This window comes from Eretmochelys imbricata, chromosome 1, assembly GCF_965152235.1.
Source record: "Eretmochelys imbricata isolate rEreImb1 chromosome 1, rEreImb1.hap1, whole genome shotgun sequence".
Classification (NCBI taxonomy): domain Eukaryota; kingdom Metazoa; phylum Chordata; order Testudines; family Cheloniidae; genus Eretmochelys; species Eretmochelys imbricata.
In genome coordinates, this window is record NC_135572.1 from 359,078,223 (window position 1) to 359,096,432 (window position 18,210).

At 53.5% G+C, this 18,210-nt stretch overlaps 1 protein-coding gene across 1 annotated transcript in view; it reads left to right on the forward strand.

Moving 5' to 3' along the window:
* SND1 (staphylococcal nuclease and tudor domain containing 1) overlaps window positions 1-18,210 on the forward strand; it is a 501,059-nt gene that overhangs the window by 57,307 nt on the left and 425,542 nt on the right. Inside the window, exon 10 of the mRNA XM_077837914.1 lies at window positions 13,070-13,183. Coding sequence (XP_077694040.1) covers window positions 13,070-13,183 — 114 coding nt within the window. The remainder of the gene's footprint in view (window positions 1-13,069; window positions 13,184-18,210) is intronic.

Below are 18,210 nucleotides of genomic sequence, written 5' to 3' on the forward strand. Positions count from 1 at the left end.
CTCTGATCTGACAGAACCTGGCCGGTATTCCTTGTTCATCCTGTGTCTGTTACAGTCACTGCTGACAGCCCTAGCTGAGATCAAAGCCCCATTGCGCTAGGAGCTGTACAGACATAGTGAGCGATGGCCCCTGCCCCTAAATAGGCAAGTGTCCTTCCCCCCTCATCCTCCGAAACCTTGTGTTGTCTAAGGTTAAAACCAAGCCCTGTCACCTTCTTTCTTTGTGCCCTACTCTGCTGGCGTCTCTAGAGCTAGCGAAGCATTGCCTGCGAGTTCCTGTGTGTGCTACAGGGCTGTAACCTGCTGAATGCAGTTTGTAAATATTTCATACTATGTAACCACATCAGCCTGCTGCTTGGAGATTGGGAAATGGTGGGAAAGCCACTAGATGGTGCTGTTGGTGTATAGTTAGGCTCTGGGAAAATATGCTGTGTATAAATGCATGCAGCTGGGGAGGTTTAATTTGGATGGAAATGCCTGAGAAATGGGCAGTCTGATTTCTTGGAAAGTAAACATAACCCCCTGCTCTCCATTCCTCCCCCACTCTTTGGGAATGCTCCCAGCAGTGGCTCTCGGCCCCCTCTGGGTAGAACCTCCTTGCCTCTCCCCCTTGCAGTCTGCCCCTAGGATTTCCAGCCTCTGTAAACTGTCACGGAAATGGAATTACAGCCTCATTATCAGCCTCAAATGTCAATCAGCCGCAGGATGCTCTCTTGCTTGGCATTCTCCTCTGCATCTGTAGGAGAGGCTGCACTGGGTGGTGAGGAGTCTGCTGTATGCAGGAGTGGTTGAGCTGTCACCGATTAGAACACTCTTCTGGTCTCCAACAGCCCACAGCTGGAGGAAAGGAAACAAAGTGCCAGGAACAATCAGGTGGTGCCACTCACCAGCGCATGCTCCATACGTGGGCATTATACCTACCTCATGCATCTGTTAGACACCTGTACCTTGGGCAGATCTGCGGCATAAGGAAGATCCTAGGGCAGCAGCTTAGCATGAAGGGCTTGAGGAGGACTCAATGGCTTTGGGAGTTAGGCTAATGCCCATAGCCACTGGCTTCTTAAGACTACAACGGGTCATCTCATATCTTGCTACCTCTAAAGCACAGTGCAAGACTCGTCTGACTTCACAGGTCTACCCTAATTAGCACAAGAGATGTTCTGGTGGCTGAGTCTCTTCTCCCATCCTGTTGGTATGTAGCCACCCAAAGACAGCAGCTCTGGAATTGCATCCTTGCTGAAGGATGTTTAGAGCACAAAGTCCTCCCAGGGTAATGTGGAGGCTTTAAATCCTTGTATCTGGCACCTAGACATGGCAATGAGGTCCTAAAAACCATAGAAATGTGGGTCTGGAAGGGACCTTGAGTGATCCCCTAGTCTAGCCCCCTGCACAAGGAAGTCTAGACCATTCCTGACAGGTTTGTCAACCTGATCTTAAACTTCAAATGATGAGGATTCCGCAACCTCTCTTGGAAGCCTCTTCCAGAGCTAAGCTACCTTTAGAGTAAGAACATTTTTCCTGATATCAAACCTAACTCTCCCTTGCTGCAGATGAAGCCCATTACCGCTTGTCCTGCCTTCAGTGGCCATGGCGAACCGTTGATCTCATCCTCTTTATATCAGCCCTTCACATATTTGAAGACTGTTCTCAGGTCCCCACTCAGTCGACTTTTCTCAACACTAACCGTGCCCAAAGGTTTGTTTAACCTTTCCTCATAGGTCAGATTTGCTAAACCTTTCATCACTTTTGCTGCTCTCCTATGGACTCTCTCCAATTTGTCCGCCTCTTTCCCAAAATTGTGGTGCTCAGAACTGGACACAATACCCCAGCTGAGGCCTCGCCAGTGCTGAGCAGAGTGGGACAGCTACCTCCCATATTTTACATACATTGCTCCTTCTAGTACATCCCAGAGTATTCACCTCTTTCACAGCTGCACGAGAGTGACTCATGTTCAGTTTGTGATCCACTAAAACCCCCAGCTACTTTTCAGCAGTGCTACCGCCTAGCCAGTTAGTCCCCAGTTTCTAGTCATGCATTTGATTTTTTCCTTCTGCAGTGTAGTTCTTTGTCTTTGAATTTCCTCCTGTTGACTTCAGACCCATTCTCTAATTGATCAAGCGCCTTTTGAGTTCTAATCCTCTCCTCCAAAGTGCTTGCAACCCCTCCCAGCTTGGTATTGTCTGCACATTTTATAAGCACACCCTCCACTCCATTATCCAAGTCATTAATGAAAATATTTATTACCGGAGCCAGGACTGACCCCAGCGGGACCTCACTAGGTACGTCTTCCCAGCTTGACAGAGACCCATTGATAACTAGAGACAGCTAGCTGAGAAACTACTGGTTAGTGCAGGAAGGGAAACGGATTCCGAGCGTGTGGGGGCCACCTGACAGAGCAATGCTGGAGTGAGTTCACAGAGCTGGGTACAAGACCTTTGTTAGTAAATGTCATGCTGGATTCTCAGCCTTGGAGACTGAGGTCCTCTTATCGCGGTCTAATCACAAAACTCTCCCATGGTTCAACCTTTACCTGGTGGGGAGCAGAGAAGCTTGGACTGAGACTTGAACGCCAAATGGACTGTTGCCTGACCTCACGTGTTGCACTGGCCAGAGACCCTTACGCAGTGATTCCTGCTCCCAGCACAGAAGTTCAGATTGATCCTGGAGCGAATTCTGAAACTGCACAATGGTTAACAGCCCTTGCTGTTAAATTTCTGCACCTTCGCTTGATCCACGTAATTCTTGGTGCTCCTGCTATAGCTGCTGACAAGCAGCGCAGTTAACTTCTGGTGGCTCCTGGGATGAGGACCACCTGTTCAGAAGGAACTGGCCTGACCCCTTCCCCAAGCTCACTGCGCATAAGCCTTTGAGGAGATACTGCTTCATTCAGGTAGAGCTGTGCTTTGCATCCGCCCCAGTACAGTGCCGTGTGCATGCTCCCGTCCTCTGGCTTTCAGCTGCCAAGCCTGGGAGGAACGCCTGGCCCTGCAGACCCTTTCCCACAGGGCTTGTGGAGTAGACGCCCCAGGTCACGGCACGGGGCAATAGAGGTCTTGCAACAAGGGGCATTGGAATGCAGCAATACAAATGCATCACGTTTGGCTCCTGTTCTTGGGTATACTGGCAGGAGTCTGTCTTCAGTGTGCCAATGGTATAGTCTAGTGATGCAGTTGCTGTGCCCTCTGGGGTGAGCACGGGGGTATTCAGTGCATTAACTCCTGCCAGGCTGGGAAACAGGGCACCTTGTTGGTGAATCTAATCTGTCCCTTTGGCCCATGCACCTCCTAGTGTACTGGAGCACGGCCATAGTCCCAGTGCCAGAAAATGAGCCAAGAGGCAAAATTCAGCAGCAAAGGTCCCCCTCTGCCCCTGGCTGCGACTGACTTTGGGCACGATGTGCGAATGTGGCACCAATCCTTTAACTGAAGGTCTCTTGCCTGGCAGGTGACTGGACCCTTTGACCTTCTTGAGATGGTTGAAGTGTCCTCCTAGGGTAGGCCAGTGCAGGTGCCTTCTTACCAGGGGGTGATGTCGGCTCCTTGCATTTGGAAGATGCCCATCACTGTCTGATCTGGGAGCCCTTTAAGTTGGAAATGAATTAAATGAACCAAGGCAAGTGTCCCCACCCCTCCTTTCTCAGATCCGCCTCCTGGTCTGGGGCAGCTTTAGCTGGGGCTGGACTGACACCACTGAGTTGGGAATGGGTCTCTGCACAGAGATGTCTGCCTTGGGTTTGGCCTTCTTCCTTCTCCTCTCCTCCCCAGTTCTGCTGAACGTTTCCTGGTGTCTGTAGCAAATGAATCTCGGGAGGTGGAGGGAGGTTGGGGGCAGGCTGGGGCGAGTGGAGAAGTGTCAGACCCGTGTAATTCTACTGGGGTCCTCCCTGGTGTGTCAGAGCTGTTGAGGCTCGGGGTGAGCCGCCACAGGCAGGACTAGAGCTGGGTGACTCTGGCTAGGGCCTCACCCCTGTGCCCTTCAGCCTTCCGAGAGGCTTCTGGGTGCCAGCACCGGTTTGCCTAGGGAGCTCCCCTCGGGAGGGGCTGGCCCCATCCTTGCTTAGCTGGCAGCCCTGGGGAGGGAGAGCTCTCCCTGTCTCTTTGGGTTAGGGGGAAAGCACATTAACTTCACATCTGAAACTTTCATCTGAAACTTGGCTTCCTGTAGCAGTGTGCTGGCTCTGCTGCCTTTCCCATGTCATTTCTGCTGATCGCTGCTGTTTCTTACCATATGGTCCCCTGGGCGTGTGGCTGGCTTCCCCTCCCTCACTGCGCCAATTCCAAGAACTCGCCTGGTGTTCTTATAGAAGGTTTAATGTGTTCATGACCAACAGCTCAGCTCTGATGCCACGAGAACAGTCCAGAGGGCTGGGAAGGCCCCGGAGTCTGGCCTCATCCAGGAGCACCCCAACCGAGGGCTCTGCTTAACTTGCATAGCCAGATGCTGGTGGCTGGTTGAGTGATGGCATCTGTAGTCAGGGCTCGGAGTGGTCTTAAAGCACTGGGTTGGAACTCAGGAGATGGGAGTTTTTCCCAGCTCTGCTGCTGAGCTACAGGGTGACCACAGGCAGGTAATGCTCCCTGGACCTCCATGCCCCTCTGTAACATGGGGATATTTCCTCCCCACTCCCCAAGTCTTGTCTGTTAGACTGTAAATTGCTGGCTAGGGCACTGCATTCCCTGCTTTGCCGGTGACCTTGGCCAAGTCGCTTCCCCTCTGGCATTCCCCCCACTGTCTTGATTGAGACTGAGTTCACTGGGGCAGGGCCTGTCTCACTGTACCTCAGTGCCCCACGTGGTGCCCTACTCTTATCTGGGGTCTGTAGGCGTGGTTGTCACACAAATAATGGGTCTCCCCAGTCCATATCTCTGTTAAAGGTGTTGTGCTAATGGTAGAACTCCACAGGCAGCATTTGGCCAGCTGCACTTCAGCTGCTCCTGACTTAGCATGAAGCTCGGGCCCCTAAACTCGATGTGCCCCCGTTGCCTTCCTGTGTCCCTGACTGGTAACACCAGCCTTCTGTCTTCTGCTCACATGCCACTTCAGCAGAAGTGTGCAGTCAGCGTTTCAGAAGCAAACTCTGGGAAGCCCCTGAGTGGCACCATTTTTGCAGTGTGAATTTTTGGTCCCTCTTTCCTCTCTGAGAATTGTAAGTGACAAGGAAAATCAGGACAAATGTCTGAGTGCTTTAAAGTGCAGGAGCTTAAATGGATGTTCGTCAGATGCGTCGTGCCTTGCGACCCTCCTACGGAAGGTGCTTTATAAACACTCATCAATCCTCCCAGTGCCCCGGAGAGGTAGCTAAGTACTTGCTGTCTCTCAGATGGGGGAACTGAGCTGGGGACAGAACCAGGTGGCTTCCCTGTGCTATAACTGCCAGACCACACCATACGCTCCTCCGCCTGGCATGAAACTTTCACATTTGAATGTTCATCGCAATGTCTGTGTAGCACACTAACGAAACCTGACATGATCAATGCTGCAAAAGCTGTTGGCTTGATTGCTTACGCCATCTCTGTGCTTGGCAGCCAGTTGAGCCCCTTGTTCCACTGACCGTAATGATGTCATGTAAGGGTTTTGGGGTGGGGGGAGAAAACCTTGCTTAGCTGACACTGTAGTATTGTGTTACAGGCAGTTCTTCAGACCATGGCAAATTGGCTTTGGATAATTTCAGATGCTGCTGCCATCGTGTTCAGATGATGGTACGAAAGTGAGAGCCCTGATTATTTTTTCGGTTCATTTGAGAAGCGTCAAGAGTTCTGGCCCTAAATAATAGGTTTTAATTTGTCAGATAAACAGTGGGGTGTGTGGGAAGGAAAAGTAGCGGAAATAATCTCTAAAGGATTAAAGAGGCTATTTCTTCTGAGTGCCCCTGTGCATATACTCAATTCGCAGCCTGAATGCACTGGGGGTCTGTCCTGTACAGAGCTGACTGTGTTATCAGCACTTAGTTTTTGGTGTGGAATGTATTTGCTACCAAGGCTATGCACTGAAGTGCCCATGTTGGGAAATGCAAAGTTGAGGTTGCTGAGGCGAAGCTTGCCTCTGCCCCTTGTGCACATGCCCTGCCATAGCTTTAATCATGTAAGCAGGCTGCTTCTCACTTTGAAGTGCGAAGGTAACTTGTCTGTGCTGGGATGTTCAGGGCAGCTGCCTTTAATTGCCATTCAGGAGATGAGAGCTTCTAGACTTGCTCCTCAGCAAATGTAGAGGGGCTAAATCTGCCAGCCCTGTTTTCTCTTGCTGTTATACTGAACATACAGTCCTGAGATTTTGGGGTACCCTGAGGATTGATCTGGGTTGTGCATGCTGCCTTTTTGCATTTCCTGGCTTTAAGTGTTGGCATGTGCAACAGCAGCCTTCTGTTAATGGAGTTTTTATTCCTGGGGTTTTAAAAGGGAAATGGTGGAAGATAATAGGCTAGAGACCAGCAGCTCATTTGAGGTGCTCAGGGCTCTGATGGAGCTCTGCCTTTTTCCAGTCGTGTCCCGATGGGTCCCCCACATCAGCTGTTTGCTCCATGGCTATGGCAGTAGTCATGTGCTGAGCAGCTGACGTGGAGCACCCATAGGGACTTGCATCTTGGAGAACTGGAGCTACTGCACAAGGGATGTTACTTCGCCTCACTGCACATCTGTTAAAGCCAATCTTAATCTGTTCTAACATTGATCTATTGTAGATGCAAATAAACCTAATACGACCATTAATCTCCTAAAGCACATGTTAATAGCACAGTTAAGACAGGTGCATTAAATAGCCGTGCCTCACTTGCTGTGACACCATAGTGCATGACCGTTACTACTATAAAGGGACAGGGCTCCCCACTGATTGTGCACCCATGGAGCCCTGCCTCATTCAGTATGCGAGTTTGCTCTAGATTTCGCTAACAGTTCGTCAAGGGATGCACATGTTTCCTTTGCAGAATGAAAACGGTTTTAAAAAGCAACAAAACTGCCCATCTGCAAAGGAGACCCTCCAGACCTTGGCCAAATCTGACCCAACATTTTTTGGAACTTGCCAAGTCACATATCTCTACGGTCTGCCACATCTCAGCTCTGAGGATCAGGAATGATGGGTTCAGACAGTGACTGGAGTATCTTTCCCAGACCCAAGGAAGAGCTCTGTGTGGCTTGAAAGTTTTTCTCCAACAGAAGTTGGTCCAGTAAAAGTTACTTCACCCACCTTGTCTCCAATATCGTGGGAACAACACTTACACCTAGCCTTCTGGTCTTGTGATTAGTTAACCGCCATAGGCACTGACTTCCCCTCTTTCATGTGGATGCTCAGCCCCACCCCTTCCCCGCCCCCATTCCAACCCCTTCCCCAAAGTCCCTGTCCCAACTCCGCCCCCTCCCTGCCAATATTCCAACTCCATCCCCAAATCCCTGCCTCTTCCCCTGAGCGTGCCACATTCCCGCTGCTCCCCCCTCCCGGAGCATGCTAAAGCTGCCAAACAACTGTTTGGTGGTGGTCAGGTGGGAAGCTCTGGGAGATAGGCGGAGGAGTGGGGATGTGACATGCTCAGTGCAGGAGGAGGTTGGGCGGCGGGGAGGGAAGCTTGGCTGCCGATGTGTGCAGAGCACCCACTAACTTTTCTCCATGGGTGCTCCAGCCCCGGAGCACCCACAGAATCGGTGCCTATGCATCTGCGATTTCAGTGTTTTCAAACCCCATGGCAATGAGGTTCTTGAAAGGAGTCACTTGTCTCCACCCACCAGTTAGAGCTGATTCCTTTGTGGGGCATTAATATTGTCTCAGCAGCTCTCCTGGGGCCTCCATTTGAGCCTCTGGCAATCTTCTCCTTTGTGTCAAAAACCTGCCTTTCCTGTGGCAACAATGTTTGCGAGGAGGGTGGCTTTGTTACAGGCTTTGATGGCAGAACCCCCTTACATGCAGTTTTTCAAAGACAAAGTAACCCTGTGGCCGCACTCTACACTTTTATCTAAAGTAGCTTCCCAATTTCACTTGAACCAAGCAATATATTTACCATTGTTCTTTTCTGTTGCGTTCTACCCCAGACGAACAGCATCTTCACATGCTGGATGTCAGGTGAAGTTTAGCTTCCTATCTGGATAGGACCAAAGCTTTGTTTCTCACATGCAGACCCAAGGAAGGGTTAAGCAGTCTCGTCACAGCCTGTCTCCAGGTGGATAACTTCCTGTATTGTGACCGCACACAAGTAGCCCAAAGGGTAGGGGAGCTCATGCCCCGAGAGCCCAGGCAGTGTTGACGGCATTCCTAAGTGACATTCCTACAGTGGACGTTTGCAGGGCTGCCACTTGGTCCTCTGTGCGTACTTTTACAGACTGCTGTGCCATCCCTGCTGAGTGCAGAGCAGCTGCAAATGTTGGGAATGCAGTCCTTGTTTAAATAGACTCCATGCCCCACCTCCTGGGAGTACTGTTCGGGAGGCAGTAAGGTAAAATACACAGTTGTATTGACTCAAAGCAAAATGCCACCTACCTGTGACTGATGTTCTTCGGGATGTATTCCACAACCCAGCCTCTGTCCCCTCTGCACTGGAGTCTGTGCTTCTGGTGGTTGATGCTGAGGGAACAGCGCTGCCCTTACATCACCAGAGGAGGGGCTAGGACCTCATGGCAGGAGTGCTGCCCCATGGGCTGCTAGGTAACGTTCTTCGGCTGGGCGCACACACCCAAGCAGGATACATGGCTCTATCACTTCTTGAAGAACAACACTTGTAGGCAGGTAACTGTTTTGTCCTGCCAATCTCCTCCCTGCCACCCTTTACGAGAGAGAGTAGCTGGCACTCCGAATGGATGGTGTCTCCTCCAGTCGGTGATGGTGCTTGTGCCTGTGGCTGAATGGTGGACTCCCAGGTTTCTTCTGCTTGCCCCATGACTCCTTCCGAAGGGACTGCTACCTGTGCAGTGACCCCAGCCCCTACTGGCCGCGGAGCAGGAGACAAAGCGTGGGCCTCTGACTGACTCCCCTGCCTAGCATGGCTGACCGTGGTAACCGTGCTATTGCCATGGGTTCATTCATCCAGCTGCGGGGGAGGGCACCCGCTTGAGTGCGTATTGTTGTCTAGCTTTTTGCAATGGGAGTTCCCCAGTACCCTTTGTTAACCACTGCAAGAGCCATTGACAGATTCTAGCTCAATTGCCATGGAAATCTGTCTGGTGTGGGGCATGCACTGGCATTTTATTAGTAGTGCCAGGTGCGCCCAGAGCCCTGCTGTGCTGTGTGCGTGGCACACTCTTCAGGAGACAGTCCTTGTCCCAGTCCGAACAGATGAGCTGGGGTGGGGGTGGGAGTGTGGGTGTGAGCAGAGGCACGGTGGGGATGGACTTGCCCCCAGGCATGCTGCAAGTCAGTGGGAGAGCTGACAGTAAACCCAGACCTCCTGAGTCCTAGCCGTGCTGCTCCTGCTCTGAGCAGGAAGGACCCCCCGGGTACGTCTGCACTGGAATAAGACCTGTGGCACGGCCTTGGCTAGCCCAGGTCAGCTGACTTGCACTCTCCAGGATTGCCATGCAAGGGTAAAAATGGCTGTGTAGCCGTTTAGGCTTGGGCTGGAACTGGGGTCTGGGACCCTCCTCCTCTTGGGATCCCAGGACTTGGGCTTCAGACGGAGCCCAAATGTCTACATGGTAATTTTATAGCCTTGTGAGCCTGAGCCAGCTGATCTTGGCCAGCCGCCAGGAATGAATTGCTGTGTAGAGGTACCCCAGCGGCCACGCTGTCTTGGAGCTCCTGGTCGGTCAGTTACTTAGTGCACTGTGCTTTAGACTGACCGGCTCTGCTCTGAGGAGCTAACAGGCCAAGGTGAGTGGTGCTCAGGTACCCTGGTGGTGATGGACATAACCAGGGTGGAGCACTTGGGGGAGGGAAGGAGAGAGGGTGAGTGGGGAAGACGTAGAGCAATAAGGTCACAGGCTGCTGTGGTTAGCACAGTGCCTGGAAAGGGTCTGCAATAAATGGAGGGAAGGGCTGGGGTCTCCTGCAGGGGGTGGAGGCCTGGTAGAGCGGGTCTAGGGGGATTCAGGTATAGAGCAGCTCAGCTCTGCAGGCCTGGCAGGTGAGGACAGTGAGTGTGGTGGCTGGAGTGGTAGGTGGCTGTTCTGCAGTGTTGTGGCCGGCTTGGAAGCTGCGGGGTCAGAGGAGGAGCGAGCAGCTGCTGCAGCTGAGATCTAGCGAGAGGGGTTGGTGGGGGGGAATGGAGATGGGTAGGGAATAAAGCCATCAGCATGGAGCCATGGTGAGGGGGAGGTAGAGAGGCTCCTAAAGCACTGAGTCTGGTGGGTGGGGGTGCAGGGCAGTGAGCTGCTATACAATTTCTGTAAATTCAGTCCATCAGCATTTCTGCTACTGCAATTCCCTGGCAGTCTCTTTAACTACTCCAGTAAGCTTCCATGGATCCAGAGAGCTAGGATCAGATTTCTCTTGCTTCAGGAAGCTGGTGTGTGTCCTCCACCCCTTCCTTGGCTTCCTAGCCCTCTGCTTCCCACCCTTCGTCACCTTGCCAGGCTCTCAGAACTCTCCATGGACTCATTCCACTCTGCTGCTCTGCATTTGCATCCCCCTTGCTCTGCTCCTTCCGTCCTGGCCTCTGTGCCCCAACTCCTGCAGCTCTGCACACTTGGGGAATCATCGCTTGCTCATGCTGCCCTGTGTAGCTGGTGCTTTGCTCCCTGTACTCCTCCAGTCCCTCTAAGCCACCGAATTGTTTCCTCCATGTTCTGCTTCTAAACACTCTGTTCTCTAATTTCTGTCACTCCCTGCAAAGGCCTTCATGCTGCCGTGTGAAAGCCGCAAGTTGTATATCAGAACACTAGGCTGCAGTTGTCCTGGGAAGGAGCTCGCAGAGTTCAGGGGAGCTCCTGCATGTCCCTCCTTTCTGGACGATTTAAAAGCTGCTGGCTATTCTCTTGTATAGTAACTTATGGCAAAAACTGAATGCTAAGGTTGGAGGAGTTTGATCTGACTGCTCCAACCTGCAAGTAATGCAAGAGTCGGTCAGCATGCATATTAAATGATACATACTTCTAATGATCAAGGGCTGCATATACCTAAGCTAAGGAACTGCATGATCATATTGCTATAATCCTCATCACATCCCTTCCTTACTGTGTCTACTCCAGCCAGCATGTCCCGTGTCAGTTCAGGTCAAGTACAGCTCATCTGGCTGTTCTCTAAGCTTCCTCACATACTTTTGGGCTCTGTAGAAGTAGTGTGTGTGGTAACAATGTAATGCAGCTCAGGATTCTCCCTGCTAAATCAGACCTATAGCCCACTCAGCTTGGGGTCCTGCCTGCAATGCTGGCCTCTCCTGATGCTTCAGAGGAAGGTGAAAACACATGTATGTGCCTGGTCTGTTGTGCAATGTTGTATAGAGAGGGTGAAAACCCTTCCTGACCCCACAGCAATGTTTATGCCCAGAAGCATGAGACTTGATTACTCTCATCTTAGCATGCAGCCTGCTTCGGAGAGGGTTCTGTCAGCAAAACCAAAAAGCCAGGTCCCAGAAGGGGTTGAGACCATTGGTAGTAAAGCTCCCTGGAGGGCTGTTATCTCGGCTGAAGGAAGCCCAGACAATTCTTGGTGTCTGTTTTAATTTTGATTCCTATAATCTTGTTATCCCTTTGACTAAGCACGTTTTGAGAAATTGATGTGCTTGCTGGGGCAAAAGAGCTGCGAGTTATGAAAGTCTGTTCCTTTTTATTTCTCTCCCATTCCCCATGTATACGTGGTAGAAGTGGCAAGGCTTTGGAGAACTCCAGATTCTGGGTGAGAAGGCTTGCAAATGTCTGCTCGCACACTTGCCCAAGGCACCTGGATTTCTTTAATTGATAAAATGTTAATTATCATCAAGATGTGGGGGTGGCTGGGTAGATTTTTATGCTGGAACTTGGTAAATATTTGTGCCAGTTCTGCAAATCCCTTCTAGACATGCCTTAGCCTTGATGAAAATCACCTGAATTTTGCTGCAGTTCGGATCAGGTCAGATCTGTAATGTTGCATATGATAAAAATAGCTAAAAAAATTAAAATAAAAAGCCCTGCAGCATGCATGTCTCACTCTGGGCTGCTGGAATCCTGCCCCGCTTTGCCACCAGTCTTCCTAGTGTTCGGCTTGTTAGTTTGCTTTGGTCATCCCTGGAAGCCCCAGCCTAGATGAGAGCCCCAATGTGTTAACCACTGTACGAGTACGTAAGAGACAGTCCTTGCCTCACTCTGGCTGTGTTCCGCGCCGCCACCGCTCCACAAGTAAGCTCATCTCAAATACTGGTGTCCTCATGTGAGCTCTGTCTGTATTGATCTCATGGTACCTCAGGGCTTCGTTTCAGACGCCAGATCCTGTTGTGCTAGGCACTGTACATGCAGAGAGAGGAGTAGCACAGCGTCCTGTAGGATCTTGGCTGCCGGCTTGGATTTGCTGTGTCGTATTTCCTGCTGTGAGAGACTCAAAGGTTGCCAGTGCCCGATGCTCTCCCAGTAGATTGGAGCAAAGCGTTCTTCCTCCCGATTGCTTTGCTGTGGGTGAGAAGTCTGGTGTCTGGCATTAATAGGAGAAGGGGCCAGTTCCCGAGGTGGCAGAGGTTTATACAGGGTCTTGGCCAACCCTGGCATTGTCATGCTTTTAAAATGCCAGGGCTGTCCGCGTATGCTAGACCCATGGGCTGGCTGAGTTCGAGTCCTGTAGAACCAATAGCACAGCCAAATCCTCAGGGCTCTCAGGTAGGAACACTGAACAGCAGGGCCACTTACTACTTCCTTTGTAACTCACCATCATGTTCCCTATGGCAATGAGAGTTTAGTGGAGCTTCTCAAAGCCTTTGGGGACTGTATTATGCCCAGTGTCACCCTCACCAGGCTTAGTGGCTGGACTGTGTTGCTGAGCACCTATAGGCTGAAGTGCCTGGGTTGAGGAAGGCCAGCGCTGGTTTTGGCGATGCTGGTGAGCTGGGTGCCTGGTGGGTTCACATGCATGCTGGGACCAGCAGGCTGCTGGCCTTGCACCTGGGGGTTGGACGCAGCTGCGATGGATGTTGGACTCTTTGCTTGTGCACAACCAATATTCACCCCTGTATCTTCCTCCTCATCTCTAGGTGATGCAAGTGCTGAACGCAGATGCCATTGTGGTTAAGCTGAACTCTGGAGACTACAAAACCATACATCTGTCCAGTATCCGGCCACCTAGACTGGAAGGAGAAGGCACCCAGGTGAGGTTCCTTTGGTCCTGTGCCCTGTTTGCAGGCGAGGTAACTTATTTCTAGTTTAAAATAGGACTGAGGCTTGGGGAGGGGATGAATCGCTGAACAGCAGGATGGCTTCTGAGTTCGCCCATGACCCAGGGCAAAGACTCTGGCAGCTCCTGGCATATCCATTCTGAGAGGGTGTTGGTGTTCTGACTGCTAGTGTCGTGTGTGTGTGTGTGCGTGGGGAGGTAGATGCTGTACAGAAGATGTGACTCTTACCTAAAGCAGGTAGTCTCCTGAGCACCTGATGCAGAACCCCCATAGGAAGGGGTTCCAGCATGCCATATCCACTTGCTCTGGGGCAAGGTTTTCCATCACATTCAGTGTAAGCCTCCCTTTGCTCAGCTTCATCCTCTTTCTCATGGAGAAGGGTCTCTGCCTAGAGGGTAAAGCAAGAGGGCTTGGGAGTCAAGTGGGGGCTCCATTCCCAGCCCTGTTGCTTTCTCCATGGCCTTGGGTGAGTCAATTGCCCCTTGCTGCCTGTGTCCGTCGTCGTGTCGTGTCGTCGTCGTTCTTCTCCCCCCCGCCCCCCGCACACCTCTACAGGTGATCTGCCTACCTCACAGGGAGTCAGTTTGGTTTGTGAAGTGCTTTGAGACTTTGGGATGATAGATGCTACAGAATTGCGAAGTATTATTTGAATGGTGTAAAAGGACTAGCCCAGGGTATGGTGACTATTAACAGGAAGCAGCCTGGAGTTCTCCTCGTGTTGAGAGAAACATACCCCTGGTGGTGTTATAAGCAGGTGTGTGCACAGTTCCAATGGACCCTGCTGTTCCGAAGTTCCTAGCTCCTTGCATGGCTTGTTTGTAGGGGTTCTATGCAAGCGATGGGTGCACCCAGAGAATCCCAGTCAGTTCAGTGACCAGTTCTGTGACGATGTGACTCAGCAGGGAGGGGGGAGTGTTGACCTGGGAATGTGCCCTGGGGATGGGAGACCTGAGAGCCTGTCACCTGAGCCGGGAGGGGGAGGTAACACCTCTACCCAGGAATGTGGACGGAGAGTGCAGCAGGGAACCTGCTGGTTGGGTTTAGTTTTCAGTTTGGGGCTGGGTGGAGGAACACAGGGAACCCCAGGGCTGGGGTCTAAGCTCCCTGCTCCCCCAGAAGGACGTGATTGAGGGGTCCTGGTTGTACCCACAAGCTCGGTTGTGGACTGTGTTCCTGTTGTCCAATAAACCTTCTGTTTTACTGGCTGGCTGAGAGTCTCAGTGGATCCCAGGAAGAGGGGTGCAGGGCCTGGACTCCCCCACACTCCGTGACAACTGGTGGTAGCGGTGGGATGTACTGCACCCCGTGAACGGCGCTTCCTGCAGTAAGTGACTGGGGAACAGTAAAATGAAGGGGAATTGACGGGGACCAGGCGTGCTGAAGATTCAGAGAGAGACGGTTTCGCGGGGCGGTTAACCCCTGGGAATGTGTGACCAGAGAGAAGGACTTTTGCAGTAACAGGGTCCCCCGGGGGATTGCAGCGAGTGGTCCCAAGGGCGGAGGAGTCTGCAGCTCGACCCTGGCAAAGAGTCGGTGACCTCAAGAAGGACTGGCACACTCAGGGCTTTTCCTGGAAACCGTGGGAAGCTGCCCGGCCTGCGAGTGGCCAGCAGGGAGATGTACGCTAAACGCCTTAAGAGTGACCTGGTGGAGCTGTGCAGGCAGAGGGGGCTGCGCATCGGGAGGTCAACCAAGGTACAGCTGATTGCCCAGTTGGAGGAGACGGATTGCTTGGATGACCCGATCCCTGTCCCTGAGGGAAGCCGCCCGGCAGACGCAGCGTGGGCCCTGGGGCCTGACCGGGCTGGGGAGGGGTCAGACTGCTGCCAAGGACATCCCGAGACCCTTCCTACCTATGCCTGGGGGAGGGGTTGGGGGAAGCCCAGCGAATACGGAGGGCACCCTGACCCCAGCAGCCAGCAGGGGATCCTCCCGGCGGAGCTCCCCATCCCTGGAGCGGAGGTGGCTGGAATGGGAGAGGGAGATGAAAATGAGGGAGCTGGAGGATCATGAAAAACAACGTCAACTTGAGGAGAAACAACGTCAACATGAGCAGGAGGAGAAGGAGAAACAACGTCAGGAGAAGGAGAAACAAAGACAGCACGAACTGGAGCTGGCCAGGCTGAGGAGCAGTGGGGCCCCGGCTGTGGTGAGTGAGGGGGGACCCAAGACTGCAAGGAACTTCGATAAGTGCTTCCTGGCCCAGCGTAAGGAGGGGGAGGACACAGATAGCTTCCTGACGGCCTTTGAGAATGCCTGCGAGCTGCACAGGGTTGACCCTGCAGACAGGCTCCAGTTCCTCACCCCCTTACTGGACCCCAAAGCCGTGGAGGTGTACAGCCGGATGACAGGGCCGGAGGCAGGGGACTATGAACTGTTCAAACAGGCCCTGCTCCGTGAGTTTGGGCTGACCCCTGAGATGTACCGGAGAAGGTTCCGGAGTCAGCGTAAAACGCCTGAGGTCACCTACCTACAACTGGTCAACCGGATGCAGGGATACGCCCGCAAGTGGACAGCTGGGGCCCAAGCTAAAGAGGACCTGCTTGACCTAATCGTACTGGAGCAACTGTATGAACAGTGCCCTTCCGACCTGAGGCTATGGTTGGTGGACAAAAAGCTCGAGAACCCCCAGCATGCAGGGCAGCTGGCCGATGAGTTTGTGAACAGTCAGTCAGGGGGTAGCCGGGAAGAGTCCCAAAAGAACAGGCCCCCCCCGATGCGCAGAGAGAGACACCAGGGGGCCTCCCAGCGGGGAAATAGGGAGAACCCCCTCCAAAGGGGAATGCCTGGTGTCGGGCCCCTCCGACCCGCTCGAGGGGACCAACGTGACCTGAGCTGCTATCACTGTGGCCAGACAGGCCACGTACGGACCCAGTGCTCCGGGCTCAGGGACAAACTGAGCAGACCCAACCTACCCAGGGTTAACTGGGTAGGGACCCAGCTGGACGAGGGGCAGACGACCCAGGAAAGGGGGCCTACCAGTTTACCACCTGCTCAGGAGGGAAGAGTACCCCAGGCCAGCTCCGCCAGAGGGCTGGAGGCTCTGGACTCAGGGTTCTCGGCTTACAGGGTGGGCACGGGGCTGTCCCTCCGGAGACAGTGCCTTGTTCCCCTGGAGGTGGATGGGAGGAAGGTCAATGGATACTGGGATACGGGCGCGGAGGTGACGCTGGTCCGGCCTGAGGTGGTGGCCCCAGATTGGGTGGTGCCCAACACCTACCTGACCCTGACAGGGGTGGGCGGGACCCCATTTAAGGTGCCCGTGGCAAGGGTACACCTGAAACGGGGGGCCAAGGAGGGCCCCAAGGATGTGGGGGTACACCACCATTTGCCCACTGAAGTTTTGATGGGGGGAGACCTAGAGGACTGGCCAAGCAAGCCCCAGACCGCCCTGGTTGTGACGCGTAGCCAGAGCCAGCGAGGGGCACTGCTCCCTGACCTCGGGGAGGGTACCGCACCGGAGGCGCAGGACCCTTCCCTGGTGGGGAGGGTGCGCCGAGGGGCACGGCTCAGAGACGCTGAGGCCTCAGACCTGGCCACTGAGGGGGAACCGGGCCCCATCCCTTCCCCAGCCGCTGAGTTCCAGGCCGAGTTGAGGAAAGATCCCTCCTTGCGGAAGCTCAGGGACCTGGCCAACCTCAGGGTGGGACGGACCACGAGGAGAGGCTGCCAGGAGAGGTTCCTGTGGGAGAAGGGGTTCCTGTACCGAGAATGGGCTCCCCCAAGGGAAGTAGAGTCCTGTGGGATCAGGAGGCAGCTGGTGGTCCCCCAGAAGTATCGCCGCAAGCTACTGTAGCTGGCCCATGACATCCCCCTTGCAGGGCACCATGGAATCCGGCGCACCCGGCAGAGGTTGCTACAGAACTTTTACTGGCCCAGGGTCTTTACCACGGTCCGGCAGTATTGCCGATCCTGTGACCCCTGTCAGAGGGTGGGGAAGGCCCGGGACAAGGGGAAAGCGGCTTTGAGACCTTTGCCCATCATAGAGGAGTCTTTCCAGAAGGTGGCCATGGACATCTTGGGGCCTCTCAGCAAGACGACCCGGTCGGGGAAGAAATACATTCTGGTGGTGGTAGATTTTGCCACCCGCTACCCCGAGGCAGTGCTCTTTGCTTCCATTGAAGCAGACACCGTGGCCGATGCGCTCCTGACCATTTTCAGCCGAGTGGGGTTCCCCAAGGAAGTCTTGACAGACCAAGGCTCCAACTTCATGTTGGCCCTGCTCCGGTGCTTGTGGGAGAAATGTGGGGTCCGGCACGACTGGGCCTCAGCTTATCACCCCCAGTCCAATGGACTGGTGGAGAGGTTCAACGGGACGCTAAAGATGATGCTGAAAACCTTTATGAACCAGCACCCGCAGGATTGGGACAAATACTTACCTCACCTGCTGTTCGCGTACAGGGAGGTGCCCCAGGAGTCTACCGGATTTTCGCCTTTCGAACTGTTATATGGCAGGAGGGTGAGGGCCCCCCTGGACCTGATGAGAGACGAGTGGGAGGGGAAGGCCACTCCCGATGGAGAGTCAGTGGTGGAGTATGTCCTGATCTTCCGAGAGAGACTTGCTGAACTCATGGGCCTGGCCAGGGAGAATCTGGCCAGAGCCCAGAAGATGCAGAAGGTCTGGTATGACCGCACGGCGTGGGCCCGTGCCTACGCCACCGGGGATCCGGTGATGGTTCTCATCCCAGTGAGAGAGAACAAACTACAGGGCGCCTGGGAGGGCCCTTTCAAGGTCGTCAAGCAGCTCAATGAGGTAAACTATGTGGTGGAGCTGTCGAACCGGGCGCACCACCGCCGGGTGTACCATGTGAATATGATGAAGCCATATTATGCCAGGGGGAATGTGGTGTTGGCCGTGTGTGGACAGTGGGAAGAGCAGGGAGATGACCCTTTAGTAGATCTATTCCCTGGGACCAGAGCTGGTTCCCCCCGGAAACAATTCCCCTCTCGGATCAGCTAACCCCTGCCCAGCAAGCTGAGGTCGGGGGGTGGCTGCATCT